The sequence below is a fragment of the Rattus rattus genome, chromosome 16 (assembly GCF_011064425.1).
Source record: "Rattus rattus isolate New Zealand chromosome 16, Rrattus_CSIRO_v1, whole genome shotgun sequence".
Lineage (NCBI taxonomy): Eukaryota > Metazoa > Chordata > Mammalia > Rodentia > Muridae > Rattus > Rattus rattus.
In genome coordinates, this window is record NC_046169.1 from 28,200,382 (window position 1) to 28,219,476 (window position 19,095).

General features: G+C 48.5%; 1 protein-coding gene across 3 annotated transcripts in view; it reads right to left on the bottom strand.

The window, feature by feature from the left end:
* Tmem132b (transmembrane protein 132B) overlaps positions 1-19,095 on the bottom strand; it is a 262,144-nt gene that overhangs the window by 84,096 nt on the left and 158,953 nt on the right. For all 3 annotated transcript variants that reach the window (XM_032887118.1, XM_032887120.1, XM_032887119.1), the window contains exon 4: positions 1,212-1,398. In XM_032887118.1, the coding sequence (XP_032743009.1) occupies positions 1,212-1,398 (187 nt within the window). The remainder of the gene's footprint in view (positions 1-1,211; positions 1,399-19,095) is intronic.

The window sequence follows — 19,095 nt, forward strand, 5'->3', positions numbered from 1 at the left end:
TACACAAATGATGTCCTGCCAAGTGGTGGCTGCCACTGTGGGTCACTAAGATGAGACTGATCTCCAAAACCAAGTTGACTGGCAGCTGAGATGGAATCATGAGTTCAGCAGCTAACCACGGGGGACCCAGAATATCTGACTGTGGATTCCCCCCCACATTTGGGTCCAGGATAGGAAAGTCCAAAAATATTTAGCATTTCGAATGCGCACCCACCCTCACCGTGCTTTGGAGGCTCTGGAATTCTACCCAGGATCCTGGCCTCAACGGTGGCTCCCAAGCCTAATGTGAACAGAATCCCAGACAAGCTCAGGGGGGAGAAATGTCAAACCTGCCATGCCAACGGGGCAGACATGTGGGCAGTTTAATGGGCTCTGGGACTCTGTCCAGCTTCAGCCAGTCAATTCCCAACAAGGCTCTTTCAGTCCATCTGCATTTTAAACTTTGCCAATCGTCAGGGCCACCTGGGGACTCTCAGAGCAGGCCAAGTGACAAGGGTCTAGTTCCTGGGAATCAGGAGCCTCTGTCCCCAGCACACAGTCCTGACACACTTCAGTGAAACCATCTTCTCTACGTGTAGCACTTGGACCCTACTTGAACACAGATGGAGACAATAAAAGACGAGAGGTCCCCAGGAGCCACTTGGCAACACCACAAATGAAGAGTCTCATACGGTAAACCCTAAAAGGCTTCCCAGGAGCCCTTATGGAAAGCAGGTAAATAAAACACCACTTAAGTGCATTCCCCTTGTCCAAATAGTGCACACCGAGTGTGCAAGGGAGGATGGGCTCAAAGACACTCCGTGTTTCTTTGTGTGATCTAATTGTTCCAAGGAGAAGCTGGTGCGTGGTTCAGTGGCTAAAGCATTTGCCATGCAAGTGTGGGGACTGGCGTTCGGAGCCCCAGAATCCCATGCAAATACCTGGCGGATAAGGTGGCCCATGTGTTATTCTAGGCCAAGAAGGCACAGACAGGATCCCCAGAGCGGGTTGGCTCAAGAGACTGGGCATTATTGGCAAGTTCTGTGTTTGACTGAAAGGCTCCAGCTCAGTGTATACAATGAAAAAAGTGATTCCTGATATAAGCCTTAGGGTTTCTACATATACACACACTCAGGGGCACCCACACATCCCTAAAGAGGAAGAGGGAAAAAAACCAAAACAAAACCAAAAACAAAATATACTCAAAGAAGTTCCTTCGCAGCTCATCTTACCATGGTGAGAGGGACGATGCCCACGAAGGTCGTCTGGCTGATGAAGATCTCAGAGACGAAGAGTTCGCTCATGGAGTCTTCCACTGGATATTCTACCTGCCAGGTGATTTGCTGGGCCCCAGCCAGGCTGCTGCTGTTTTCAACACCAAAGTCCACTTGCAGAATCTCATAGAAGGAGCCGTTTGCCCTGGAAAACAGACGCACAGCAGGGTTTGATGTAAAAGCGTGGGATTCTGCAGGAAACAAAGGACACAGTCGGATGACACGGTCCTCCTTGTCACTGAGGAGTTAGAGTGGGTGGAGACTCACTCACGGCTACTCACGGGGGGCAGCACCTCAGAGTGGGTGTGCAACCCTTCCCTAAGGAAGAAATGCCCTTTGTTGAGCGAGGGCCATTCTTGGTTGTCTATGGCTGTGACACGCACCATTGCACAAAGCAACTTGGGGTGGGGGTTGGGAGTATCTCAGCAGACAGTTCACAGCCCATCACTCACAAAAGGAAGTCAGTGCAGGAGCTTGGAGGCAGGAACTGAAGCAGAGGGCCAGGGAGGAACGCTGCTTACTGACTTGCTTGGTCCAGGAATGACACTGCACACAGTGGTCTAGGCCCTCCCACATCAACCATTAATCAAGAAAATGCCTATGCCAAGCTTATGGGGGCATTTTCTCAATAAGGGTTTCACCTTCCTAGATGGCCCTAGCTTGTGCCAAGTTCAGACACACACACACACACACACACACACACACACACACACACACACACACACACACCACAGAGCCATCAGGCCACACTCGGGAAAGCCAAGAATTCTCTGATACAGGTTCCCCACCCTGCAGTCAAGCAGGCACATATCTTGTTCTGTCTACACAGCTTCTCTGTAACCCATGAGTCCCTGGCTTAGACTCTCCAGGATTTACAGAATGGTGACGACTTTGTGGGTTTATGGGATCAATGTGAGATCAATGGTTAGAAAGGCTGACACAGGTTACACGGATTATCACAGAAACTGCGGCTGACAGGAGGATTATGCTAGACTTTCCGTCAGCCCCAAATTAGATTAAATATAATATACAGAAATACCACCTATCTGCCTTAATTCATGACACAAACACACCTGCATGAGCTCACTCACACCCTTACCCATCCCCACACACATGCATACACACCCCTGCACATGAGGGCTCTCGGAAAACGAAGGCTAGCTACTGCACTGGAAATCATTTACCAAAGACAGAGAAGACTTAAAAAGCCACCAGCCTGGATCTGTGATTGGATCCCATCCTGTGAGCATCTTGCCAACTCCCTGCATCCATCTTGACCGGGACCCCAGGAAGATGTCAGCAGGGAAGCTAATTCCCCAACTCCCCACAACCTGAGTCCCCCAGGCCACCTTGCACCTTCTCTGATGATGGATCTGTCTGGACTAAAAGGGGCTCAAGACCTCTGTCCTGCCTCATGGACCCTGGTGAGTTCTTCATCTGGTGTCCCAGTGTTCAGTCTGTGAGGAAAACGCTGGGGAAAAAGAGAACCTGCAGCCTGCTGCTTCACCAAGAGAAATCTTACCATGGACAGCTCCCCCCGCCTGAATGACTTCTATAAGGCACAAGGAACACTCAACTCTAGGTTGTCCTCCTATCCCAAGAGGTTCCAAAGACCGCATTCAATACTTGGATATGGAACGACACTCATCAATGGGTCTCCTGTAAGGGATAATCTATCCTGAAAGATGGAATCTTCGCTTTCTCCGAGAACCAAGGGGTTCTTTCTCAGCATTGAATAATGGTGGCTAACTTTGAGGAACCAGAGATGGTGCAGTGAAGAAGGATCCATGTGCCATCCCTGTTAAAGCCATCATATGTTGGCTCTGAGGTGAACAAGGAGGAAAGCCAGTCCTATCAGGTGAAACATGACGGTTGCCCATGTACTTCCCTGCTACTCCCTGACTGTCCAGCCTGTGAGTTGATCCAGATGCAGAGGCTGCCCCCAACCAGTAATGGATGGAAAGGCAGTCGAGACAGAGTCACAGCTGTGAGGGTTTTATTTGCTTTTTAGTTTTGTTTTTTTTTAATGTTTTTAAGCATTTTTCCTCAAGCCAGAAAGAAATCTTCTACTTCAGGCAGCTGGGGTACTTTTTAATAAGTTCATTTATATGGAAATTGGCTCATAACTATTAATTTTACCTGCTCCGGAGCCACTCTTGATAAGCTTTGAAAAACTGAGAAAAGAGCTCATGGAGTCTCGGCTTAATAATGATGAGTGCTGTTAAGAAATGAGCATCCAAGTGCCAGCCACAAGGTGGGCATTGGGCAGCTAACAAGTGACCATGAGGTGCCCATGCATGGCTTATGGGAGAGTGTGTGGTCATGTCCGGGAGCGTGTATGCATGTGGCGTGTGGGTGGGTTTTGTATAGGCGTGTGTATGTGGGGGATGGGTATAGATGTAAGTGGGCGTGAAGAGTGTGAATGTATGGGGCAGGGGCTGGAATGTGCAGAAGTCTGTGTATTGAGCAGGTTTGAGCACACAGCACCTCAGGCTGGAGCACAAGTCTCCGTGCAGAAAGACTTTCTTCCTGAAGCCCCATCTCTAAGAGAAGCATCACCCTGCAGTACAGGCTAGCGGACTCCCAAGATAGGGTTGAGGTGCACAGTATGACTGCAGCTCAAACATATATGAGAAAAAGAGTCTTGGGGAGGACCAACCCATCAGCTCGTTCCCAAGGACCACATCCAGACAGGAGTCCCTGTGTCACTCACAATGACCACTGTGGTGATCCAGGGCAGGGGGAAGGGAGAACGGAGAGAAAGAGGGGGAAATAAAAATGGGGGTGGTGACATCCTGTCATTTACATAGGCTTTTTTTTTTCTCCCTGCCAACTTGTAAATAGTTCTAAGTCAGCAAACGGAGATTGGGGGGGGGGGCCTTCGCCCAGATGAGATTTTCTAGAGACAAGATGCCGCAGGCTGTCTGTGGCCTTAGGTTTGCTTCGTCTCCGAACCCTTTTCCTGGACATTCATGCAAATAGAAGTGGGCGAGAATCAAACTGAGAGCTCCGGGATGGGATCTGCTGATGACCCGCAGCAAACGCAGTGTGGACCTGGATGGACAGCTGCTCCAGTCTGACGCACCCACGCACGCACGCACGCACGCACGCCCCACCCCTAGGATAAAGAACTGTACAGCAGCTGCTCTGACAACAGTCAAATCAGCAAGCCAGGCCACAATCCTAGACTCATTTCTCTCTGTGGTAGATCACACGCTGGGAAAATGAGGGAGAGATGGTTTAACCAGCTTGCGATTCCTGGTTCCAGTCTTGTCATTGTGCACGGGTCAGTGTAGGAAGCTCTAAGCCGCTAGTAGCATCACATCCCTGGTGGAAAGCAGAGAGAAATGAGATAGTGGGCCCTGGGGAAAGTTAGAGGTAGAGTAAGGGATGGATTTAAGCAAGACGCATTGCATACACGCGTGAAACTTTCAGAAAATATTTTTTTTCAATTTTTAAAAAAATTGAGAGATGGCAATGTACAGCAGTCAGTTTAACTTTTTAAGAGAGACCAGGAATTACAATTAGGAAATACCACTGGAGGTAGGTTTGAAAGACAAGGCCTCGTGTGGAGTCAACATTTGAGCCAAGACCTAAAAGACAGCTGGGAGCCAAGCATACCGTCTGCAAACATTCGTTGATTAAATGAGTGACTCTATTTTAATCTTCTCCCCTCCCCCACCAAAAAAAATCACGGAAAAAAATGTGTCCCAAGCATCAACATGAACACAAGTTGCTATGCAAAAAGGAGCAGCCATTGTTCAACGCCATCTGTTTGGTGAGGTCTCATCACAGCCCGGCTTCATCTCTGTAACTCTCTTGCCCTTCTCCGAATCTGGTTGCTCCGTGGTTTTTGTTTCTGACGTACTGTTATTTATTGATGGTGTCAATTGTCATAGATGGATATATACTCAGAGGCACGTAAGTGTCACGGAAGCAAGGTTGGGTTTTTTCTTTTGCCTGTTTTTCCTGCTAATGTGTCCCCAGAACACTGCCCAAGACACTGAGTGTTCATTAAGTGTCTATCAGACAAACCAATGAGTCAGAGAATAGCCAGCAGTTTGCAGACCTCAGAGGAACACGCGCTGAGTGAGTCCCAAGGGACTAGGCCGCAGATGCCGGGAACAAACGGCTCCACTGTGAGCTCACAATGGAGGAGTGGTTTACTGAGCAAGGCTGAACCGGGATGCACACTACAGAATGGGCCCGAACTGCCGTTCAAAAGACCACATGTAGCATGAGTCTGATGTTTGATGTGTCCACAGCAGGTAAATCCATGCAGGCAAGAAGCAGGGGAGGGGTTGGCAACTGTCAGGTTACGTGGAGGATGGGGAAATGACTGCTAATGGGTAGTTTCCCTTAATCCAATAAAATCCCCCCAAATCGTAAACAGTGATGATTCTAGATCTTTATAAATAGGCTAAAAAATAACCACTGAACTGTGTACTTTAACACGGCTCATACCTGTTATCCCAGGACTGGGAAGACTGGGGCAAGAAGACTATTAAGAATTTAAGATCAGCCTGGGCTACAGAGTGAGTTCCAAGGCAGCTAGGGCAGCAGAGTGAGACCATGGGAGACAGGGGAGGCAGACAGAGAGACAGAGAAAGACAGAGAGTCAGAAAGATGAAGACAGAAAGATAAAAACAAAGAGGCAGAAAGACAGAAATAGAGACAGACAAGATGGAGGGAGTACAAGAGACAGACAGAAAGACAAAGACAGACAAGATGAAGGAGAGAGAGGGAGGGAGAGAGGGAGGGAGGGAGGGAGGGAGGGAGGGAGGGAGGGAGGGAAGGACAGAAGGAAGGAGTAGGGAGGAAAGGGAGACGGAAAGAAAGAAAAGGAAAGGAATATTTCACTTACATTTTTTATTTTAAAAAATAAAGTCACTATCTCTCTTACCGGGTTTGTTCGGACTTTGTTTCCAACTTAAAACCATTTTTCAGAAACAATTATGTCCCTGAATTCTCTATCTGCCTCTCCGATCAGCTGCAGCCAGGCAGCCAGCCGCTAGCCTACTGCCCCAGCTCGGGAGAGGGATGCTAGGTCCCTCATTGAGACATTGTTTCTGCTTACCCACGTTTTTCCCAGCGCTGGAGACAATCAATCCCAGTAATGAGCAAGCACTTTGGACACCTCCACCTCCTCGGCTGCCAGAGTCGGGCCGTTTCCCACACTAACAAGTCACCTCACTTCCAGCTTATTTGATTTTATCAGCATCACCACGACAAGCCCGGAGACAGCTAAGACAATTGCCACAATTATTTTTTTTTCCTTCCATCAGTATCTGACAACATCCCAAACCCTTCCAGGAAATGATGGCTCGAGTCCTCTCACTCCCAGCTCCTAATACAACTACCTGGAGTGATGTCTTCCCCCGCCCTCCACCGTGTTCCTCTTTATAACTGACCCGGCGGAAAAATTGTTAGCTAAACTAGTGGACTTCCCGGTGGGTTCTATTTCTATTTAGATTCTCTTCAGAGAAAAAGGCAAGCCCAGACTGCTAACTGACGGGGGAGGTAACATGACAGACTGAGGATAGCAGCAGGATACATAGAGCTTCTAATTCCCTTAGCTCTCCTAAAGAGACAGAGATAACATCCATGCCTTTGGCTGAGAGCTGAGCTGGGGACCTGACTTCACTTCTCACTGACTTCTGTTTTCACCATCGTGTTAAGGAAAGGGTGTGTTTCCAAGAGACAAAGTCCCTAAGAACAGGGCAGGTGGCAAAGCTGGGACATCCTGCGTTTGATCCTCCATGCCCACATGGAAAACAGGCACTGTGGCACACATCAGTGACCCCAGTGCTGGGAAGACAGAAACACAAGGATCCCTGGGGCTCACTGGCCAGCAAACCTAGAGTCATTAACAAGTCCTAGGCCAGTGAGAGACCCTGTCTCAAAAGAACAGGTAGATGATGCCTGCGGGACAATGCCTAAGGATGTCTTCTGGCCTCCACACTCATGTGCACACAAGTGTGTGAGCACACACATACATGGATACTGCACACATGCTCACACACACATACACACATGCACAATATACATGTATGATACACACATGCTCACACATGTACAGTGCACACATGTACATGCATGTATATATGCACTGCGTACATGTACCCATACATACATGTGCACTGCACACATGCATACATATACACATGTACAGCACACATGCATGCACACATACATATGCACTGCACACGTGCACACATACATACATGTGCACTGCACACATGCTCACACACATATTCATGTGCACTGTGCACATGCTCACACACACATGTGCACTGCACACATGCACACATACACACATATACACATACACTGCACACATGCACACATACACATACACAAATCCCAAAGACATGAGAACAGTGGATGCCTTCTTCCTATGACCCTCCAGCTCTACTACTCTCGGTCTACCAGGAATCGGCTCTTTGTGGAATACCAGAGGGGGCCGGCCATTTCCACATGAACAGTGCCCATGAATGGTCTCTTCTACATCTAGAACCCCAGATCTCTGACTAAAGAAATCTCTGACATTCCCCTCACTGATAGAGGGACAGATGACAGGATCAATCACCTGGCTGTCTGCTGAGGCTGAGGAAAGGCTGACTCTCCTGCATGGTCAGTATTGATGTGGTTAGCAGTCCTGATGACCAATGCCCAGTGAGGCCCTGGCAGAGGCAGTCATGCAGCCACAGGTGGGGCTTCCCGGATCCACCACGTCTAATTCCAGACCTACACTGGAAACACGCTCCAAACACGTCTGTATGATTGTCATAGATGGTTAGTGAGGGATCATAGTGTCCCCAGGTCTCTACCAGGTACATATGCAGATGGGGAAATTTGAGAGACAGAGAGAGAGGGAGAAAAAGAGAGAGGCAGAGACAGAGAGACAGAGAGAGACAAAGAGAGATGGGGGTTGGGAAGAAGGCCTGCCTCTACATGAAACAGAAACCTGTGTAAGCCTCCTCCTTGCTCTGTGGCTAAACAAGGAGCAGCCTCTGTAAGTGTGGATTTTTTTTCGTAATACTTAACAGTCTAGGTGACTCTCCGAGGGACAGCTGCTGCTAATGAGGATGGGGTCCTGAGGTCATGCCCTATGCATGCTGGATGTCTGTGAGGCTTTCCTGATGGCCATGAGGGCACCTGTAAGTCCAACACCCTTCAGGCCACCCTGAGCACCAGGGCACAGGTGGCAGGCACAAAAGCAATCAGTGGTAATTTATTCCCAGCCCTGGTGCTTTTCCTGCTGAGATGGGAGTGACACCGTGCAGGAAGGACTGCGCAGAGCCGTCCATCAAGGAGACTGTAACAATTAGATGACCAAGGATCCTTCATGGCCGACCTCCAAAGGTCAGGCCCAAGATGAGCTGCCTGGAGAATATAAGATCTGAAAGGGCTCAGATTCACCTAGAGGAGAATTTAAGGAGAGATGCTCGTAGCTAGCCCTCATAAGGCCAGAATCTGCTCACTGGTGCTGTTTTAAGGATGGGGCTTGGCAGCTGGAGGTGGGGAGGACCTGGAGGGGGACATGGGGAAGGAAAATGGATAATAACAAAGTGTGATGGCATAGGTAGGACAGCACAACGAAGCCTGTGACTTTGTATTCAAACCTAAAATGTTTATAATATCGAAGGGCGGGGATCTTCTGCCTTCCCTGAGCACCTACACTAAGGTATTCAATTTAAAAAAATTGTTCCAGAGCTGGAGAGATGGTTAAGGGCACTGACTGTTCTTCCAGAGGTCCTGAGTTCAAATCCCAGCAACCACATGGTGGCTCACAACCATCTATAATCAGGTCTGGTGCCCTCTTCTGGTGTGTCTGAAGACAGTTACAATATAAATGTATACACACACACACACACACACACACACACACACACACACACACACACACACCCATAGCAGCCTGGTAATCTCACTTAGAATTTTTCCTGCATGTCTTTCCCTCTCTTCTGGGAAAGTCTGAAGTGGCAACGCATCTTTACTCTGAAGTTCATGGCTTGTTCATGCATAAATATATCCATCCATGTTCCCCCCCCCACTCCATTCATCTGTCTACCCAATCACCCATTCGTCCATTCATCCATTTATCCATCCATCCATCCACCCACCATCCATCCATCCATTCACTCTTCTAACCATACCTCCATTCATGTCTACCATCCATTCATACATTCACTATCGGCCCCTTCATCTGTTCTTCTATTCGTCTGCTTATCCATCCATCTATAACCCACCCACCCATCAAACATTCATGATTTGTCACTTTAAAGTGCTAAGGACTGAATTCAGGGCCTCATGCGCACCACCAGGAGTTCTACCACTGAGCTATACTGCAACCCAGTGAAGTTATTTTTTCCCATGAGTATTGTTTCCAGTTAGCACACAAAATAATGGGTCCATTATGACATGTTCATATACTCTCATCCCCCACAACACACACAGGAGTGCCCTTCCACCCCACAGTAAGTCCTATGTCATAAAAGTGTGTATATACATGCATGTGCATACGTGTACATGTGTGCATGCCTCTGGGTGCACATGTATTCATGTGTGTGTGTGTGTGTTCACATGCACATGTATGCACATGTGTGTGGAAGCCAGAGAGTAATGTGCATGCGTCTGTCTGTCTGTCTGTCTAAGTGCTTGTGCCTGGTCAAACAGCAAACACACACGCCTTTCACCAAGTTGCAAAGTTTGCAGCCATCACGTCCATAGATTTTCCAGTCCCCTTTCTCCCTTCTCTCCTTTAACTCCAATTTCACAAAGAAGTCTTGCTGTTCTCGTACAAGGCCCTGAGGCTCAGTTCCTTTTTTTTTTTCAGGGTTTTTTCTGAACTTTGGATCAGATAAGTTCCACTGGTCTATCTTTAAGTTTTCTATCTTTTACATTGCCTTGAATCGTCTGGTAAGCCATCCAGTTTTGTTTTTGTTCTTTGTTTCTTTTTTTTAAATATTTTGGCTATTCTAAAGTTCAGTACTAGAATTTTAACTTTGCTCTTTGATAGCTTCTCTTTGGCTCCTGTTTCTGTTCACTGGACCGGTTTGTTTTCTGTTCCTATGACAAAGGACACAAGGCTGGGTCATGGAAAGAGGATTCAGGTTTTAGAAGACCAAAGTGCAAAATCATGTGATCTTGATGATCTGATCCCAGTGGTGACCACATGGCAAATGTCATGACATGGGGTTGGAGTACATGTGTGGTGAAGGCCACATGAGAAGGTGTCAAGCTTGTACTAGAAGGAGGAGGAGGAGGAGGAGGAGGAGGAGGGGGAGAAGAAGGGAGAGAGGGAGGGGGAGGAGGAGGAGGAAGAGAAGGAGAAGAAGGAGGAGAAATAAGAGAAGGAGGAGGAAGAAGAGAAGGAGGAAGAGGAGGAGGAGGGGGAGGAGGGGGAAGAAGAGAAGGAGAAGGAGAAGTTTTCTAGTGAGAACCCCTACGAGAACTAATTCAATTTTTCCCGAGGGCTGTACTCCACTGACCTATGACCTCCCCCTAAGCTCCAATTCTTGAAGACCCCAACGCTTCTCCTCACTGCTCCTCAGGAGACCAAAACTGATGCCTACCCCACGTCTGAAGCCCAGGGGGTACACACCACATCTAAACTGCAGAAGCCATATTTTCTCTAATTTTTATAATTATTTTGACTTCTTTGTAACCCTAGTCTCATTATATCAGTCTCCACTGATTATTATACTTTAATATCTTTTTTAGGACTGGGTTTGAACCCAAGGCTTCAAGCATGCAAGGCAAGAGCCCCAGCAGAGACCCATAGGTGTCACCCCAGCAGTTTGCTTTTTCTATGGTATATGCATATGTAAGAATTTACATTGAATAATATAAGGCTGTATTCTAGACGTGGTGGATAATTACATCATAGAGACTCTGTATTTGGGTATACTCCTGCCTTGGCTTCTTTATTAGCTGCACAGCTAATGTGAACATCTCAGAGTTTTCATAATATACATAATAAATCATAATATACAATGGCTCCAGGGTCACCCAAAGACTTGGGTAAAGATGATCTATGGAGTCTGAGGGCTTCCCGCTCCTCTTTGGAAGTCCTTACTCATTTTGTTGTGATCACCCCCAAACTGGGTCTTGGGTTCTACAAGCTAGCAAGATTGGATCTTTCTGATTTTGACTTCCCCATGTGGGACCTTCCTCATACCCTAAACTACGAAACGGAAAACTTAGGAGGTGCTGTCCCTTTCTCAAGGGTCTACTACTGCTTCTTACAGAATCCCCCTCCAGTGTCGAGGATAAGGGGCAGAGGTGGATGTCACATCTTCTCCCTCTGCCACCTTAGTGCTTAGTTTTGCTAGCACTCACCTGGTGGACGTCCGGGTACTGAGTTCAATTCTCCAAGCACTCATATAGGTCACCAGGTCAAGCTAGACCTGGTGGTGCATGCCTCTAATCCTCCTATGCGGGAGGCAGAGACAGGACGCGATCCCTGGAGCTCCATGGTTAACTAATCTTGACTAATCAGTGAACTCCGGAGCCAGTAAGAGACCCTGTACCCAGAAATTAAGGCGGAGAGTGATTGAGAAAGACACCAGACACTGGTGTCTCTCCTCTATACACACATGCACACAACTGCATGTGCGCCTACACACACAGGCACACTCACAAGGAGGACAGAAAAAGAAACCCTTCTATGGGGCGTCACAAACAATGGCCCTCAGCTTTCAAGCCAAGAATTACTTCAGCTCTGAAAGAGCAAAGAAAATAACTTAAAGACGAGAGGGAGCCGAACCCCACAGCAGCTCCTCAAGAGATGGGGACAAGAAGACTACAGGTTCGAGGAGAGCCTCGTGACCCAGCACAACCTTGTCTATGTATTGAAGACTGGGATGCAGCCCATTAGCAGAAAACTTGCCCAGAATAGGTAAAAATCACAGAGGGCAGGGAGATTGTATTCGGTGATATTCTAAAATAAGCCCAATTAGAAATTCTAACCTTATTAACCTTAAGCTTTAACAGAGCTAAGTCTCAAAATAGGTTGACATTTTGAATGCCACCTGGGTCAGAAATCAGATCACGGTTCCGCTAACCTTCCATCTACCTGATGGCTTTTCAATAAACATCATCTGTGTGGAAAGTCAATGGGAGGCCATGCCAGTTCCTCTCATCCTGAAGCCTATAAATCTCCCTGCGTGAGGCGCTGTCCCTCAAGAGGAATTCTCCTACCACCAATTAATTAGGACCAACAACTCCGTCCCAGATTCCATTTAGCCTCTCCTTCTAATTTACAGCTGCCTCGAAATTCTTTCTTTCTTTTTGTTTCTTAGTTTGGTTTGTTTTTTGGTTTTAGGCTTTTATTTTTTTGGGTTTTTGGTTTGGTTTGGTTTGGTTTGGTTTTGGGTTTTTTGGTTTTGGTTTTGGTTTTGGTTTGCAAGATAGCATTTCTCTGTGTATCCCTGACTGTCCTAAAACGTACTCTATTGACCAGGCTGGCCTCAAACTCAGAGTTTTACCTGTCTCTGCCTCCCAAGTGCTGGGATTAAAGGTGTGTGTCACCACCACCACCACCACCACCACCACCACCACCACGAGGCTCAAAATCTTAAGTCAACCCCAATTGGAAAGGACTTCATACATGTAACCTGTCTCCCTTACCCTTTTGATAGTCTATTGCAAGACTCTCGAACTGGGGCCCATTCCTCTCCTGCCATGATGTGACTGGGAGAAGGATTTGTTCCCAGTATCAGTAGATGCCAGACTTGGATGTGAAATAACAAGGAAGTGAACTAGTAACAACCTGGATTGTTTTTCCTCCATTGTCTCTTGAGACCACTTGTAGACCCAATTACAGAGTCCAAAAATGAGGCGTCCTAGGACAGGAAAAGGGCCCGTGTGCATATTTGATGAGATGTTCCTATGACTGCACGGAAGGGGGCCAGAGCTTCCATGGGACACAGGCCCAGTTCCCACCCTTCATCCATTTTGGCCCACCGGTGCATGTCCCCCCAAGGAAAGGCAAACCAGCACAGGCTGTGATGAGGTCTGAATGTGGGTAAGCGCCAGACTAGGAGCCCCGGAGGAGAGAGAGCACTAATTGCCCTGACACAAAAGAGCAGCAGGTGCCATCTGCTCTGTTAGCCAAGCCAGGCCACACTAATGAGGTGCCCAAGTAGCTGTGTGATGGCCCGTGCAGCTAGCCGAACTCTTGTCACCAGGAGCCTGTCCCCTGCACACCTGCCACCAGCAGGGAAGATCTTGAATGCATTTAAGACAAAGCCCAGTTTCAAGGGTGTAACTCTGGCCTGGCCTGCATCCAAAGAAGAAATCCGTGCTGAGATTTGAGCCTCCTAGGTAGCCGTACCAGCCAGTCTCACCAAAACCACAGCTTAGTCTTTAAGGCAACAATGTATCTGCTCTCTGCAATGGAGGCTGGCAGGCTCGCCCTAACATAAGAAGATGCCAAGAGACTGGAGTCCACACTTGCTCAACTCAGAATGAGAAGACACGATTGGAGACGTGCAGGCTTTTATGGGAGCCGAACCTTCGAAGTTAAGTGTGTCTCAGGACACCCAGGTCAGCACACTCAAGAAGACAGACACAAAGCTGGAGACTTGCTGGCGCCTGTACTTGGCCTGTAGTTCTCCCGAAAACTTTAAAAATGTAGCATCTTGGCTGGGGTCTGGCCTGAAGCTTACTCATTCGCCATCCATGGAGATGTCTGAGCATTGTCTAGGACAAGAGGGTAACAGCCTTCGGAGCTCACGTTTTAGCGCATGGAGAACCACAACAGGCAAGCCACAGGATAACTATGCAACCATAGACACATGTGGCGATCAGAGGGGTACACTGGGTGTCCACTCCCTACCTTATTCCCCTGCACAGGATCTCCCACTGAAGTTAGCTTTAGACTGGCATCCAGCAAGTCCCAGTCAGCCTCCTGTTTCCGTCTCCCACAACACCGGGGTTACAGGAGTCACATGCGTGACCACACCCAACCTCTTATGTCGGTACCGGAGATTAGAATTCCGGTCCCCACACTTGCACAAGCACTCAACCACTGAATTGTCTCCCCGTCCCTTTGATTTTTCTGAGCACATTCGAGGACTGCATTTCTGTGCCCTGAAGTTGGGACTCTGGGAGGGATGGGCTGCCTAGGCCGACCAATACATTTTTAAAACTTCTACTGATAAAGAAATATTTAATTGGGAGTGAGAAGTATTTAATTATCAATGAGGAGGTTTGTCTGCCTCTGAGTTAGGGGTCATGGTGGCCAGCTCCTAATGAGAAATTTTCAGGGCTCTTTTCTATCTAGCTCACGAAAGATTAGAATTAAGATGGTTGTTACTAGGGGCTGGGGAGGTAGCTCAGTGGTTAAGAGCACTGACTGCTCTTCCAGAGGTCCTGAGTTCAAATCCCAGCAACCACATGGTGGCTCACAACCATCTTGTAAGGGGGCGTGATGCCCCCTTCTGGTGAGTCTGAAGACAGCAACAGTGGGCACATACATAAATAAGTATTTAAAAAAAAAGATGACTCTTTCTTGATCCATAAAGAGAATTCTTTATACTTCTGGAGAAGCCTGCCTAGAAAACACACAGGTCTCCTGTTTACCAGAGCATCTGTCGGTCATCCTGGTGTAGGTACCACCCACCCACTGCTCAGAGGAACTCCTAGAGTCTGCTGTGTGGAAGTCTCTCTTGAAAAGAGGATGCAGGGGGTTGGGGATTTAGCTCAGTGGTAGAGCGCTTGCCTAGGAAGCGCATGGCCCTGGGTTCGGTCCCCAGCTCTGAAAAAAAGAACCAAAAAAAAAAAAAAAAAGAAAAGAAAAAAGAAAAGAGGATGCAGGGGGTTGGGGATTTAGCTCAGTGGTAGAGCTCTTGCCTGGGAAGTGCAAGGCCCTGGGTTCGGGTCCCCAGCTCGAAGGAAAAAAAAAAAAAAAAAAAAAAAAAAGAGGATGCAGTGTCTCCATGTTGATTGGTAGTTTTTCACAGAAGATGGGTAACATCTTATAAATTCCTTAGGGCAGGAAAGTAGCTCGCCCCTTCGGATGAAGAGATGGAAGGGCGTTTGGCTAGAAAGGCAAAGGTCTAGATGACTTAATAACTAAACAAAGAGACAGACGCAGAAGCCAAGGCCAGGGTGATGCCTCCTGAGAATCCAGCCGAAGTTACACGTCTGTGGCTAAAGACCCTGCTCACCCCTCAAACGTTCAAAAGTTTCAGACACCAACCCCTCTCTGGTTGGATTTGAGATACACTCATTGGAGGGACTGGAGGGGACTAATTTCTATTGTTTAGCTAAATTGTCATAGCTTCGAAAACATCTTCTGTGTAAGCGTATTTATACCCATAGGCAATTATACCTCCCAGCCTCAATCGGAATGGACTCTCTGTGGTGAGCTATGACTCAAGGCTGCACAGGATGCTGAGAGCGAAGGCTGGATGCTCAGCCCTAATTAGGACGTGTAATCCACCCCTTTTAAGGCTTGCGGAAACTGTGAAAGGCAGCAAGGGAAGGAAGCAAGAGTCAGGAGATAGAGAGAAGCTCTGTGAAATGCTATCTTCCGGGCAGTACACAGCGCTCTACACAAGTAAGGGCCATTAGCAGCCAAGCAGGAATGGAAGAGGGGCTGTGGGACCCATCACTCCACACTGAAAGACATGCAACTGGCAAATGAGGGAGGGGAAGTCATTGATCTCAGTTGTGTGCCCACTGGTGACCTCACCAGGTTCCAATGGAGAATCGCAATTCGATGGCCACAAGGATGGCCCTGTTAAAGTAAACGGGCCAAAAACCAAAAGTCACAAATCTTGGGAAGAGACTGGGGTAGGAGGATATGGTTGACATGAGTAGGAGGAAGATATGAGAAGGTAGGAGGGGGAGAGAGCGGACAGAATGCATGATACCCACTATGAATTTATTAAAGAATTATCAATAGTATGTGTTAATCCTCCTGAGGGCTAGAGAGATGGTTCAGCATCTAAGAGTACCAGCTACTCTTGCAGAGGACCCCAGTTCAGTTCCCAACACCCATGGCAGGCCACCCACAACCTCCTACAGACCCAGCTCTGAGGGACTCATAGCCCTCCTCTGGGTTATGGGGACACCCACACGTAAGTGTCAGACACGTACACATGAATAGATTTAAGAATAAACATTTTAAAGAGTCCTTTGGGATAGAGGATGGCTGGGAGATGGTATAGAAAGAGCCTGCGTGCCTTGTCAGAGCAGAGCGGAGTGCTCGCTGGCATCCCATACGGTGTGCCAGTACAGAAACAAACCAGAGACCTGTAGCTTCTTAAATCTGAAGAACAACCTTAGTCAAAGCTAATTAGGGGCTGGGGATGTGGTCCAGTGGTAGAGAGCTTGCCTGGCATTCATGAGGCCTGGATGCCATATCTAGCTGCGGTAAGAGGGGAAGGGGTAAGGGGAGAGGAGAGGGGGAAGGGGAGAGGGAAGGAGGGGGGGGAGGGGGAGGGGAGGGAGGGAGAGGAAAAGAAAGAAGCTAGTCATCACACCTTCAAGCCCAGCCATTGGGAGGCAGAAGCAGGTAGATCTTTGTGAGCTCCAGGCCAGCCTGGTCTACACGGCAAGTTCTAGGCTAGACAGGGCTATATAGTGAGACCTTGGAGGGAGAAAGGGAGAAAGGGAAGGAACGATGGACAGAGGGAGGGAGAGACGGGGGAGGGAGAGAGAGAATAAAAGTAGGTAAGGGAGGGAGAGAATATAAATGTAGATATGGGGACACACATTTCCGACCTAACAACTCAGAAGTCTGTCTCAAGTTTGTACACACTGCAGCAGCAGAGGGGACCAGAGAGGGTGCTGGCTCCTGGGAGCAGAGCCAACAAAGAGGAGCTCAGGCTGAGCAACAAAGTAACTGGTCTTCCAAGAGGAGGGAAGCTAGAGCTTCCTCATCAGGCACCTCATAGCCCGGCACCGTGAAGTAAATGCAGCCTGAGAACTGCGGCCATTGAAGCTGTGCCAAGCAGGGAGGTGGGGCTGGAATACACCCACGTAATAGAACCCAACCTGACCACTGAAGCTGTTCCCAGCCTAGAGAAAGGCGGAGCGGACAAACGCAGAGCGCCTTACGAAAACAACAGACGGGAACCGTGAGGGGAAGGCTAGGAAGATCCAGCTAAGGCTTGAAACCTGCTCCCAGCACCAGGTTCCTGTCGCATAGCCATAGCACCCCCTCTCATAGAGAAAATTGTGGCCATCAGTCACATACGGGCTGTGCCCCCAAGCCCCCCCCCTCCACATATAGATGAGGCCTCCCTAACATCCCACGCCCAAGCCAATAGGAAGCACCTACTGTCAGACCCCAACCCATCCCAAAACCGTATATAAGATCCTATCCAGGGGCTGGGGATTTAGCTCAGTGGTAGCGCGCTTGCCTAGTAAGCGCAAGGCCCTGGGTTCGGTCCCCAGCTCTGAAAAAAAAAAAAAAAAAAAAAAAAAAGGCACCCCCTGCTCTCCCCTTTTCCCTTTGCTTGAACCCTCCTACCTGGCCAGGCCAGCGATCTCCACAGATAGCCACCAGTACACAGACCAGCAGCTGGGAAATTAAAAACTTGATCTGTCTGTGGGGGTCATCTCTGGGCCCTCCCTGTACTTGAGTCACCTCCCTAAGAATTCCCACTGAGATGGGAGACTTGGAGACAAGGGAGGCTGAGAGCAGGAGAGAGTCTCCTCCTGCCAGGCTCCAGGTCCAGCCAAGGAGTTTCTGGGGACTTCCATAGACTCCACTGCGCTAAGGAGGCTACACTACGAAGGCTCACGGGGCAGGAGTGCTGCACCCTGTGACGTTCCAGTGATACTCCATTGCATCATCATCTCGACTGTGCCGCCTTTTCCACTGCTGTTAGCTACATTCCCCTGGCAACTGGGGAAGAGACAGGGGGCCAGACAAATCTCCCTCCTTCAAGCCTAGTATTTTCTTTATTGAGGAGGTCCGCCTTTGAAAACAGCAGCCCCAAATTCCAGTAGAAAAGTGGCTAGATACCCAGCCCCATGGCATCAGGTCACCCTGAGACCCAAGGAAGGTATCCTGAAGTCCTTCAAAAACTGTAGTCCAGTGGCTTCTCCCCACAGTCCTTCCTGGCACATAGCCTACTTTGCCGAAACCAATGTACCTCAGGAGGGTGTAGTGTTGTGAGGTGGGCAGCATAAATGAAGGATGTTAGCGCTTTCTGCAGCCTCCCAACTCTCTGTCACTTCTAGAAGCACCTTCTAAACAAAGCCTATCGTGTTCTGTGTTTCTGAGATGAACCTCCGTGTAAGGAGACCCAGATCTGGCCCCTGAGGAGAAGGCAGATCCTATCAGTTCAGATGATATTCTAAGAACCCTGTTGGCAAGGGGAAAAAAATGGGTGAACTATCATCAGGGCAAACCAGAGAAACCAAGGGCTGAAAAACATATGCCATGCCTCATACACACGTGATCTACAGGGGAGAAGGGGACATTAAAGAAGGAAGATGGCGGTTACTAAATAAGAGGGGAATAGAAACAAGAGGATCTCTGTGACATTGAGAGCAGCTTGGTCTATGAAGAGAGCTCTAGGCCAGCCAGGGCTACATAGCAAGATGCTATCTCAGAAAACTAAGGTTCGAGTCCTAACAGCAGATGATATTAACAGAGGTAATGGGACTCCTCAGCTGCGGGATGCAGGGTTCCTTAATATCTCCTCCCTCAAAGTGCCTTCATGTTCCTCCAGAGAGCTACCTGTATTCCTTGATCAGATTCATCTCCTCCTCCAGTGATGCACCGAAATCCAGTGTACAGGCCGTGTGAATGTGTCCTTGGTCCTGCGGATTTGTCCTTGGCCATGAGATTTGCCTCTGACCGTGTGAATTTGTC